We start from the raw sequence: 13,299 nt of genomic DNA, 5'->3' as shown, positions 1-13,299 counted from the left end.
GTTCAGCAGACCCCAAACTTCCTTAGCAGATTTAAGAAAGGAATTTGTGTCTCTTTGGCTTGACACGTACATATTTTTCTAGCTGTAATTGGGTCCCTATGCAGCTAACTTTCCAAACTGTGGCTCTTTTGGACACTTTCCAAGATCCACCACGGACCGACTAGGGTACGTCAGTTAAATGGAACCTTTCACTGCTTAACCTGCACTTCTCTGAATTCAAATTGGGCTCCAGAGTGCCCTAAATCAGGACACCGGAGCTAGGCTGTTACTGACTTGTGCCAATACTATGCATTTAGAGAAGAGTCGAGATAAACTTTTGTTTCCGCCCTGCCTTTGGTTGACATTTATGTCGTAACTGTGCAATCGTGGGCAGTGCAGAATCCTCTATCCAGAACCTTCATGCTTCCTGGAGGAGGCAGCAGAGGATGGGTACTGGCATTCATCCTCATCATCCCCCTCTTGGCAGGAGAAAAATTCGTGAATACAGGGGGAGAAAGCTGAAGTGGAATGCTCTCCAATTTTATACCCCCCGCAAGGAATCCATAACCCCTTAACGAGACACCATCAATAGATCTGCTCTATCCTCCAGGCACACCCTTTAGTCTTTCCATCTGGCCGTTCTTTCCCTCTTTTCTGTCCTGGTCTCCCTTGGAGATCATTTTCAGATGGATTTTATTCATATAAAAATAGATGCGTGTTGAGAGGTGGCGGGTGGGAATCTTGGTTTGGGGGTCTGTACAACTTGGTTTGACCTGTCCCCAGGCACCCTCTGCACACACACACACACACACACACACACACACACACACACAATCCGTATGGCTATACTCTGCCCTCTGCCCACTTCTTTCATTTCTCACACTTCAACTCTTGTCCAATTTCACTGGATCTGAGGAAAACAGATGGTTCACCTTCATGGAACCTTAAATGTAGCATGTGGACAAGCTTAAGGATTCTGCATAGCCTTGGTTTTCCTTGAAAATGGACTCTTTTTAAATAACTCAAAGAGAACAAGAATGATCATGAGTGCAGTTCTCACCAGCCAAGCTATTAATGTGTATCCCACCTACAGCTGGGCATTTAGTCTTGGACTTGAGTACAGCCCTGCCGGCAGCGTACCTTTGAGGGTCTCCACGACAGAGGCTGCTGTAGGCTTGCTATTCAGGGATCCGTTGTGAGTCAGGGGAGCTCCTCCATGCTCACCCAGATTTAGAAACACTGTTAACTAAGGCAAATTAAGGAAAGTTATTTCAGTTGCAATTAGAAAGAGAAGCGATTAAAGGTTCACCTCAATACGCTGAACCCTAGAAGAGCTGGTATCGTTACACAAATAATAATTCTGGGCACCATTTTGTCAATGGGGGAAACAATGAATGTAATGATGCTGGTGAACCCTCACAGAGATCAAGAGAAGGGCCAGACCCTTGTGGTTTTGAAGGCCTGAGACAAAAATAAATAAATAAATAACACGAAGAGACAAGAAAAGAAAACAGCCAAAAGCCAGAGGTTCCTCTAGCTTTTATGTGTACAGATGAATCTTTTGAGAGGGGCCAGAAGCCTAGCTTTCATGCAGGGTCACATGTGGTTAATAGCACAGTGAGATTACTGCATGTTTACCTCCAAAGCCCTGTTTGGGCTTTAGGAACACACTCAGCCAGCCTTATGGTGCCCCTCTGATTAGCTCTGAATGTTGACAGGAGGCTCTCAGAGGGGGCTGAGCCTGCAGAGGAAGGTAGCTGGCTCAGGAGGAAATGTCCCTTAAGAGGTACGCTGGGCAAATGAGCTAATGAAATCCTCTTCCTTGGGGTACTCGCCCCAGGTTGGGCACACCATGACATGAGAGACCTGAGAGGTTTCCAAAGTTGAAAATGAGACATTGGCATTGTTGTGGTCATTATGGTTATGAACATGCTCACCCGAACCAGATTGAGGGAATGGTAGCGGTGAGTCTTCTGTCTTATTTAGACACTCTGGTTGGTTATAGGGCTGGAACTGGTGTAGGCTGGGAGGAGAGCCACAGAGGGCACATGAGATGGTGTCTTCTCAGCAGAAGCATCCCTCATCTGGACACTCACGTGCTCAAAGTCATTTGGGGGGGGGGGCTGTCCCTATGTAGGTGTGCACATAGAAGCACTTCTGACCCAGGATTTCAGGCACAGGCTTCCTGCAGGCACATGTCCCATGTCCCAAGCCCAAGAAGAATCATTTTGTGTTTTTTGTTCAAAAGAACAGACTATGAATCCTTCCTTGGTAACTGATCAATTCTGAAAATACCTGTGACTCAGATATGTGCTTACACTACTTGTTTTCTGAAAATTCAAAAAGTATCTACTCTGCAGTTAGCCAGTGGTGCCAAGGAGAGCCACTCTGGGATCATCTGAATGACCACTCCACTAAGCCTCCCCCTCACCACCCACCTACAGCCATTTCCCTGCATTTCCTAGATTTGCTAAGCTCTCTTCCCTGAGATCCAGCTGTGTAGAAAAGAAACACATCGAACATTTCTTTAAACAGAGCCACAGGAAATTTGTTCTGTTCGATAGTTGTGAAGTTTAAATTAAAAATGTGGAAAATAATTTAACTTATCTTTTCCTCCCAGGAAACCTATAACACCTCTAAATTACTGTTTATACCATAGAGAAGAATTTTTCTAACATCTCAAATATTCAGACTTTCATGCTTTGAGAACTTAACTAACTGCACTGTCTGGCCCCTCAACGTGAAAAACGCTCCTCTCCATGAAGGCAATTGGAGGAGACACTGCTGTAATTGATATGTCAACTTAAGTGGTCCAGCTAATATTTCCACAAGCACTTGAATATAAAATGTAATGGAGCTCTTTAAAAGGCTCATCGCAGTTGTAATTTTGAATTGCTATAAAATTTATAATCTTTGTCCATACCCAATTCCTATCTTGGGAATTTATAATAGACATAGTACGCGTATATATTTTTACTAAAGGTTGACTCAGAAAAGGAAGTGCTTCTAACTGAAGCCATATCCTGGGGGGGTAATAGGATTAAATGGTCCTCGCTTTCCAGACAGTGTTCTTGTTTTTGCCTTTTTTTTTTTTTTTTGGATAGACTGTTTGTTTTCCTAGTTCCCTAAACCTAGAAATCTATATTACGCATAACTGCCTAAACCCAGATATTATGTATTATAGAATAATTTTAATAATTTTAAATATGAAACAGTACATCATGTTAAAGTTCATTATGATTAATACTGTATTCTAATAACCCTTTCTTGATCTGAACAAGAAAACGCAACTGACGCTTGGTTGAAAGAAAACAAATATTGATTCAAACTTACTGTCCTAAAAGCTCAGTCTTAGGAGGGAAATCTGCTTGCGGACCTGAACACTTTGACCCATGAACATTATTTAAACACAAAAGCAAATCAGAAAATGCCAGTGTCTAATATGCCTTTTCATTTCTCTGAAATCAGACTGCTCAAAGGATTGCTGCAGGTCCTGGGCTGAACCATAAGTCCCCAAATTGAAGAAAATGATAGCCCTCACAGAATTTCCAGGTCTAGATAACCCCCTCCCCATGTTTATTTATGAGTCTATTGCTTCTTGTTTGGAAAATTTCCTTGACACCTCGTGGTGTGTGTATTAGATTCTATTCCCTCTAGTGAGAGGCAAAGCTTAACTAGAACACATGCCTGGGAGCTTTAGAGAATATGATATTCACTCAGCAAGAGAAACACCTCCCATCAAGCAGCCTCCCGGAAAAACGCTTTATGAAGACGGTTTTTCACTGCTGACATGTCAGCGTCTGTTCTCAAGTACTCCTGCTGTTTTTCATAAAGGATGTTTAGTATGGAGCTAGGTCTGAAACCAACAGTGCACTTGCTTTTGGTGGTCATTAACAAAAGAATTGCTTTAGTAGCGTCTAAATTCTATGTGTCATCGCTATCATACTCTTCACTGGCCTGGAGGGAGTCTACAGTCACATGTTGAAGAGCTCCATTCTGTTGTAATAAATAATGTACTAATAATATTCGGAGGTGCCCCAAAAAAGTCACATATGCAGAAGAGCTATCTTGGAGGAATTGATTTACTCGGGAATACTCAGAACTGAACCTTAACAAAATTCACCGCAAGGTGCCTATACATTTCTTGCAAAGCTACATACATCTTGGTTTAAAAGTCAGTGAGACTATTTCACAAGGAAATGACATATTGTTCCCCATCCAGGGGGGCCGTCATTGTACTGTTTACTATAGCTTTGAAATGTTTTCCCGTGGAATCAGGTCGAGATAATTTCAGAAACAGGTGCAAATCAGCATTTCAATAAGGGAGTGGGCCCCTGTTTTGAATAGATCCAGGATCATATCAATTTATATTACGCCACTATTATTTTAATCAAACGATGAATATTTCACTTTATACAGTTAACGCTCTAGAGTAATGGGATGAGTGTATCTTTTTGTGGTTAATTTGCATGCAAACCAAAGGAAGAGCTAGCTTCCATTTGACACACCAACGGCCAGTGCAAACTTTAACTCCCTCCTTATAAATCACTGGGAGAGATGGCACGCTTTCCTTTTTTCCCCCTGGCCTAAATTTTGTCTCTTAGCTGCACCAATGTTATGTCTCCCTAATCAAGTCCTGTTTATGTGTCAGTCTTCAAAATCATGCATTGATCTGAGGAGCTGATTAAAATGTACGCTGAATTGTTTGAAGAAAAAGAATATACTCTAGATAAAAAAGCTCTGGAGGAGTAGGAAATCCTATTAAATTTATTTCACCAACATGTATATTAATCTCTAAGAAGTTGAGCTAAAAGATTCAACTGCAAGTACTAGCCCTTAATTAGAATGTGAGCAGCTTTTATATTCTCTGTCTGGATGTCTCATGAGCAGACTGATTTCTTGTTAATACTGACCCTTCCTGCATTGAAACAGAGATGTACGAGAGGTAATTGGGTTTGAGGAAGCATTTAGCAACTCTCATGAAGTCTTCAATTGCTTGCCCTGAGATATGGAGGCATCAGGTTTTTTTTAATCTCTTTGCGTTCCATTTGACAGATAGTCGCTGCAATCATGGCCATTACTGGCATCGTCATGATGGCATATGCAGATAATTTCCACACGGATTCGATCATAGGAGTGGCATTCGCAGTGGGCTCAGCCTCTACATCTGCATTATATAAGGTATGTTGTGCCTTTTTTAATGTCATTGGCTGTCATTCGTAGCTTAAACTCAAGTAATAAAGGAAGCCAGGACAACGAAAGTGTTGGCTTGAGGAAAAAAAAAAAAAAGATGGTTTAAATAAGACTAAGTACCATTTACTGGGTACTTGCTACATGCTGGGCACTTGCCAGAAGTTTTCACCTGTGTTGACTCAACTTTCTGAGGCACAGGCACTTACCCCCACTTTCCAGATGAAGAAACTGAGGCTTAAAAGATTAGTAACTTGCCCAGGGGCCTACAGCCAGGAAGTGATAGAAAGATCTAAATTCTGACTGTCCACCTCCAAAGCCCATGCTCCACACCTCTGCCGTCCACAGTCATCACACCAGTTGCAGCAGGGGCTGAGAAGGCCCCCTTCCTCTCTTTAAGGTTCTTTATGCTAACTGCCTACAGTCATTACCTTAACCCAATGAGGTGTTAAAAATAACAAGCCAGCTGTCACTCGTGAGTTGACTGCTACGTATTAACCCGAAGCCACAGGAACTCCTGTTATTAGTGAAACGAAGGGCCTCCTTTCCTCTCTGATGGGTACTCTGAGTCTGCACTATGTACTTACCACTCGTTCTCTGCTGGAGCTGCCTGTCATCCTCGGAAAATCTATTCAGTCTTTGCCCCTGACTTCAGAAGCAAGGCCTAAAAGAGCAGATCTAAAAGGTTATCCCCAAAGCTCCACTTTTCAGAGCCAGCTTTTGGGAGGTAGCTAAGGCACTGAAAGCACCTCTCTTGGTGTTTCAGTGAGAAAATTCTCTGTGAAAAGCAGGAAACGCCCTTTGCATCCCTCCTGGATGCCTGTTCTGATTATTCACCAACACTGCGGCTCTGAGGGCACTGAGTCTATTTCCATATTGACATTTCCTGGCCCACTGATTCTGTGACAAGCTTGACAAGTTTTCACTCAGTTGCCATTAGTGTCTAACTGGCCCCCAACTGAAAATCCTCTGAGGTGTCTAATGAGACCAAAGAACAGCACGTGGTCAAGTTCTCTTGATGAAGTCTCTCAAGAGAAAAAAAATAAGTTCAGTTGAAATTAAAAGCAACACCTGGAATTGCTATGTGACTGGGATGGCTGTCTTTTCGAGAGAATTCTCCTGACCATGTCATAGATGTATTCATCCTGGGAGCAGTAACATTTGCAGACATGCATAAAATCAAGTGTGCGCCGTCGGAAAGATCTGCTTCATTCTATGTTGTTTGAGGATTAATATAGGAAGCAGAAGGGTTATAAAGCCAAGAAGTATCAGCTAAACCCCTGGCTCCTCCTCAGCCCAACGTGACTTTATGGTCATGACTTTTTGGCCATTCACACCTCCTTGCTACCTTCTTCTGTACACAGATTTACACCCAGAAAAAAAAATTTTTTTAATCTGGAGAATAAACACAGTATTTGTGAAAATATGTTAAGCTCAGAGAGAAAAGTGCTTATAAATCCAAGGCAACATTATTACATCTCTCAACAACATAATGATCATCTCTCTGTCTAGTTTGGTTTTTGGTATCTGTCAGATTATGGGTAAATGAATCCCACCCTTGAGGGGAAGAATTGATGGCATCTCAACCCTAGATTGTCCTGGGTTTGTCTGTATGCTTAGTTATCATTCACCCTATACCCATCCCTGATGGTGGTGTTTAACACAGTGCCTGCAGTTGTTTCCAACATCATAAGGAATTCATTTTATGGCATTTGCTGTTTCATGTGAAGACAACAGGGCATTTTACTTATCTCAATGGCCCATTTAGTGTCATGGAGATGGTGGGGTAAGAAGAAATAGAGGATAAACTCTGGGTCGGTCAGTTCATTGTGTAGAACTTGCCTTTCTGCTCTAGCCAAGTCTCTAACTGTGAGGCTAAGGAGTTTCTTTCCCAATCCAAGGTCTTGTTCAAGATGTTTCTCGGAAGTGCCAACTTCGGTGAAGCAGCACACTTTGTCTCCACGTTGGGTTTCTTCAATTTGATCTTCATCTCTTTCACCCCAGTCATCCTGTATTTCACCAAGGTAGAGCACTGGTCATCATTTGCAGCTCTGCCATGGGGCTATCTCTGTGGGATGGCCGGGCTGTGGCTGGGTAAGTGGCCCTGGATTTTGCCTTCCATTCCCTACATCACTTTTGACCTTTTCTTGGGTTAGATAAATGAACATAGTAGGGTTATTCCCTTGGGAACCTTTGTCCTCTGTTTCCCAAACTTACATAAGGTTGGCTAATGGTCAGAAGGTTCTTTGCAGGCTATTGCTTGAATAGATCAGAGATGTTCAACTGGTATATCTCCCATGAAGTAAGGTGTGGGCTAGAGGCCCAGATCACTCTGATCACCACTGGGCTTCAAACAGCCTTGTTCATTCTTCATGTTGTACTGTATGATGTCACTGTGTTCCAGCATAGCACGGTGCACCAGGCAGAGGGAGAGAGGAGATGGTACATTCAAGGTACTCAAAGTGGATCAAAATGGCTGGAGCACCAAGTGCAGGAAGAATAGAGAGGAAAGAAGGAAATGACATTCTGGAAAGAAACAGGTCATGAAGGAGCTGGAAACCCATTAAAGGGAGTAAATCCACTTAAAAATCTTTAAGCAGAGGTGACAGGCTCCCATCTGTATTTTAGTCAGCCAGCTCTGGCTGTGTATGGAGAATGAATTTGAGATAGGAAGCCCTCAGCAAGTAAGAGAAGGCAGAACTGGACTTGGTCACCCTGCTAAGTAGGTTGTGCCTAGTCGTTGACCAAGAAAAAGTCACCTGGAGTCTTTTTAATGTTCTCTCTCCAAATTCCCCAGACTCAAGGTGGTTTGTTTCACCTGAGCAACCAGGGGACTGTGACTTTCCAGCTGTGCTGCTTCTGTCACCCACTGAAAAAGGAGCCTGAAAAATAATGAGCCCACTCTTGTCTCCCCAAGCAGGTGAAAAACAGCACCGGCTACATGACTCAATGTCCCTTTACTCAGAACCAAATGACTTTCATTTTGCTCCTCTGTCTTCATTCTTCCCAAGGACAGCCCCCTCTGCCTGATCCCCATTTTCCCACCACACTTGACCTGCAGGATGTCTGCCAACCCTCAGCTGACCTTCTTTATCAAGGTGACATAATCCGAAGCAGCTTTGCAGTTCCTGGGAGAAAAACATTGGCCTGGTTTTCATTCCCACAGAAGCCTTGGATTATCTTTTCTCTACTTTGGCCCAGGCCCCTAAGCAGGGGGTGGGGCAGGGGTCTGAGACCAGAGAAGGATCAAATGTTGATTGTTGGTCTTTGAATTCTACTTTTGAAGCCCAAAGATATGTAGTTATGACCTTTCATAACCTCCGCTAAATTGAGTGGAAATCAATAGCAGTGTTTCCATAAGACCCAAACATCCTAATTAAAAGTGCCTCGATAATTTCCTGGCCCAAATCATGTAGGCATGATCTCCAGCTTCCTGCAAAGTAGCCCTTCACCAACTTATATCCCTTGGCCTGGTCCATTCATCTGACATGTCTGAATCCCACTGAAACTTGGGCAAGGCCCCATGCTACAGACAGCATATTGAATTATATATCCTTGTCCTTAGGTTGTCAGAAAAATGATTAAGTGTTCTACCTAGAGAACTAATTAAAAACAGACAACACATTTTGGTGAAGCCACCTGTTTTTTGCTGAGTGGGAAGGGCTCAGTTCTCACCCAAATACCAGTACTTTCAATCTGCTGAAATAATCCAGTTCAGCCAGTAAAAGAGCAGTACAGGAGTTTATCAGAATCTGTGTAGGATTGAATACCTTCCTGACTTGCTAGAGTGCGCCGTATTTGACTCCCTGAGTCTACGGAGAGAGTTGAGGGGCTGGAATGGTCATTCCCATTGTAGCTCTGCCATGAAGGAGAAACAATTATTAACTTAGGAAGATCCTCTGCCTTGATTGCCACCACTATTGTATGATATTTATGAAGGAGCCCATGTTTTATGAAAGTTCAACCCATTGTCTCTAACTACCAAGTACAACTGACTCCAGATAACTAAGTTAGTGGGCTTAATTAAGGCAGGGATTATAAATAGCAATAGAAGAATAAACACTGTCCTGAATGGAATAGTTCTAGAACCATCTTTGGTTCTACAGAGATATAGGCAGCATGGTTGAATCATTTACATAGAGATCTCTCTGAATTGGGGACCATTCCTAGTTGTTAATATTCATCTCTCTAAACAACCCGTAAAAGAAACACAATTAAAATCCATTAAAATAATGCTATGTAGGGGTACCTGGGTGGCTCAGTGGGTTAAGCATCAGAGTCTTGGTCTCAGCTCAGGTCCTGATCTCTTAAGACCCAAACATCCTGATTAAAAGTGCCCAGACAATTTCCTGGCCAAAATCAACCTAGCTGGGAACCATCATAAAACCCAAATTCCCAGTGTGGAACCTACTTGAAATGAAATGAAATGAAATGAAATAATGCTATGTAGTTTATCATTGTTTTTCTTTCGAAAACATGTATTTTTGATCATTTTTATAGGGGGTAGATGATTGTTTTATATTTTACTAAAAAGATCCAAAATATTAATTCAAATATATCTAGTTATACCTTCCTTTGGTTCTGTGCACAAAGGTAATCTATGGACAAATCTATGGGTAATCTATGGGTAATCTATGCACAAATCAAGATGTGGAAAAGATCCCTGGGGTTCAGAGCATTACGTTGAACACAATTTCGTTTGCCTGTATGATGCTCACCATGAGAGAAAGGAAATAAAACAGCCTAGGCCATCCTTGGATAGAGCTTCGTTTAGGCAGTAACAGGAGAGCCTTTTCGTTATCCAGGAATATGGCATCATACAACAAAGTAACAAAGGGAAAAAGTCCAAACTTCAAACAGTCCTCTGCTCCCGACCTCTGGCTGGCCCCAGCCTGCCTTTATAGTGCTAATAAGCAGTGTCCTGAATTGATTGTTTCACTGCTTTGGATTTGCTCTAAATGCCCTTTGCCAGCCAACTGGCAAGAGATCAGGCAGCCAAGGTGACAGAGGAGAAAAGAGAATAGACTACTTCAATCAAGAAACTCGTGCATCTGGCTCCCAAATTAGAGGATTAATTGACCAAAGGTGTGGACTGTGCAGAAGGCAGGTTTAGCAAAAACACTGGTTCTATTATGTGAAGAAGGAAAGAGCCCAGCAGATCAGTTTCCCTTCATCCTCTGTATCCTCCTGTGTTTTTCAGCCTTCAACATCCTGGTGAATGTCGGCGTGGTGCTGACATACCCAATCTTGATCTCCATTGGGACAGTGCTCAGCGTCCCCGGAAATGCAGGTACCGGTCGCATTTGACAAGAGCACCGTCTCTTGCTTCTGTTCCTTTCACACCCTGAGTGGTTTCTTCGAACAATTGTGAATTATGTCCCTTGCCTTGGAAGATGTTTTTAAATATCGGGAAGGTGGCAGACAACAGAATAACTATGCAGCAGATTTAAAATTTGCAGCTATAAACACTGTTTTTACTCAGTCGTGCTTTTAGAATTAAATACCAAATGTATCATTTGGGTTTCATGTAATCTCCCTGACAACCTAATTTTGCAGTATTTTTAGAGGAAGTCCTGTGGAAACAAAAGGCATCCCAGCCGAGGACTCTCAAGTAAACGTCACTAATGAAAGTGTAGGAAACGTTCAGGGTGTGGGCTCCCCATCAGACTATCCGTGGGGAGCGGCAGAAGCTTCTCCTGGGGGCCGAGCAGATGGCCCTCTGGAATATATACAGGAAAAAGCAATTGGGCTCACTTTGGGGACAAGAAGAGAGGCTGTTTTTCCAGGATGGTCTTTCTAGCGAAAGGTGTCAATGGAACAAGTTATGAAAGTGAGGGATTTAGAAGACCATAGAGTCCTTCTAACTGTGAGATTCTATTTTTCCAAGTCTCAGGTACCCAACTTTCTCTGCCCTGGTACTCCTAATCAGCAGGTGCTCATTGAGCCTTTACTATGTGGAGAACTGTAGAAGAAACAGGGAGGAGAAAAGGATATCATTGTTCCCATAAGAAACTTCCACCAAATTTGGAAAACAAGACCAACATATACGAAATAACTTACCACCCCACAGTGGGATTTATTAGCAAATGCCAAATGGTGTGAGACAGACTCATAGGACTACCAGATATCCAGAGGAAAGAAATATGAGTGAGGAGTGGAGTTGTCAAGGAAGTTCATTCATTCACCTAGGGGTCCAGTCATTCAACGCATCATTTCTAAGCACTTAGGACATGTCAGGAACAGTACTAATGCTGGTGAGAATATGTATGTATACTCTGGACCATGTAGTATACAGAGGGAGAAAAAGGAATTCAGTAGTTACAATGTAAAGACAGAATTGTGTTGATAGAGGTGTGTAATCAATTCTCTGAGAGCACACAGGAGGGGCATCCAGGAGGGCTTCCTGTAAGAAGCCAAAAGAGAGAATGAATGAAGGGATTTGCTGGATGGTGGGGATATGAGAAGGAATGGGCATTCCATGTAAATAGAACAATCTAGGCATTACCAACAATTTCACTACTAGGTATATATGCTGAAAAAACAGAAAACAGGGACCTTAAAATATACTTGTATGTGAACATTCATTACAGCACTATTCATGGGGGCCAAAAAGTGGAAACACCCAAATGTCCATCCACAGATGAACCGATAACCAAGTTGTGATACAATGGGATATCATTCAGCCATAAAAAGGCAGGAAGTATGGATACATGCTCCCACATGGTTGAACTTCAAAAACGTCATGCTAAGTGAAAGATGCCACACGCAAAAAAGTCACATTTGGTGTGATTTCATTTATATGGAATCTCTAGAACAGGTTAATCCATGGAAACAAACATCAGATTCCCACACAGGAATTGGGAGGTTGGGGAGGGGCTTGGGGAGTAACTGCTTCAGGGGTAAGGGGTTTGAATTTGAAGTGATGGAGATGTTCTGGAATCAGATGGAGGTGGCAGTTGTACAACACTGTAGCCGTACAAAATGCCACTAAATTCACGTGAAAAGAGTTCATTTTAATTTATAGGAACTTCACCTCCATTAAAAATTCTTTAAAAAGAACAGCAGGTCCCAAAATGTAGGCATTAACAAACTTGGCCCATTTGGAAAATCCTCAGCAGCCCAATGAACCTGGAGAAGTGTGAAGGGATGCAGAGGAGAAGTTTCAAGAAATAAAACTGCAGAGGTAACTAAGTGAGATGACACAAGCCTTGAAGGATAAGTCTGACTTAGAGAGAAGGAGTAGAAAGCAAAGACAACAATAGAATGATATGGACAAAGGAAAGCGAGGTGTGGAGTTGTCAAGGAAGTTCATTCATTCACTTTGTTGAAAGAACAAGGGAGACTTTAGAAATTTCTAGAAGTAGCACTGACTGTGGTTATTTGTTCTCAGAGAAGCTTAGAACCAGTCCTAGCCTGTGACAGACCTGATTTTTCTTCCCTAGCTGTGGATCTCCTGAAACAGGAGGTGATCTTCAATGTCGTCCGCCTGGCTGCTACCATTGTCATCTGCATTGGGTTTCTGCTGATGCTGTTGCCAGAGGAGTGGGACGAAATCACCCTGAGATTCATCAACAGCCTGAAGGAAAAGAAGAGTGAGGAACATGTGGAGGACATCACTGATTCTAGTGTACACCTGCGGACCAGAAGCAGGGCCAATGGGACAGTGTCTATACCCCTGGCTTAACGAGGGACCCATTTTGGATGCACGTGTATGTATATTCTGTGAATATAGTAAAATTTTCTCACTACCTGTACACTCAAATGACAGTATTAATTCTGGATTTGGATAAGTCATAGGTGAAATCATGCCAAGGATAAAAGTTTACATTTATATGCTTATCAAGGAACTGGTGTAAATAATCATAATAAAAATTTTTTATTAAAATATATTCATCTTTGTTCTATTTCTTCTGTTTTAGAGGGAATTGCCTGCCCCAAATTTGCAAAATTTCCTGAAAACATGAGACTCTACTAAGTTATGGGTTTATCACGACCTTACCCTCACTGGAAACTGAAATGTTTTCGTTCCATCAGAGAAAGTTGCATAAGAGGAAAACACATGTAAAGGATACACAATTTATATATACTTAAGTCCAATAAGACCCTTAAGTTTGAAGGCTGGGAAATAAT

General features: G+C 42.3%; 1 protein-coding gene across 1 annotated transcript in view; it reads left to right on the top strand.

Annotated features, from left to right (window-relative positions):
- SLC35F4 (solute carrier family 35 member F4) overlaps nt 1-12,853 on the top strand; it is a gene marked incomplete at both ends in the record, with an annotated part of 229,567 nt that extends 216,714 nt beyond the window's left edge. Inside the window, 4 exons of the mRNA XM_080808913.1 lie at nt 5,035-5,160; nt 7,071-7,263; nt 10,370-10,459; nt 12,612-12,853. Coding sequence (XP_080665039.1) covers nt 5,035-5,160; nt 7,071-7,263; nt 10,370-10,459; nt 12,612-12,853 — 651 coding nt within the window. The remainder of the gene's footprint in view (nt 1-5,034; nt 5,161-7,070; nt 7,264-10,369; nt 10,460-12,611) is intronic.
- Between the last annotated feature and the right edge of the window lie 446 nt (nt 12,854-13,299).

This window comes from Martes martes, assembly GCF_963455335.1.
Source record: "Martes martes genome assembly, chromosome: 7".
Lineage (NCBI taxonomy): Eukaryota > Metazoa > Chordata > Mammalia > Carnivora > Mustelidae > Martes > Martes martes.
The sequence above is the reverse complement of the archived record's forward strand: the minus strand, read 5'-3'. Positions and strand labels throughout refer to the sequence as shown.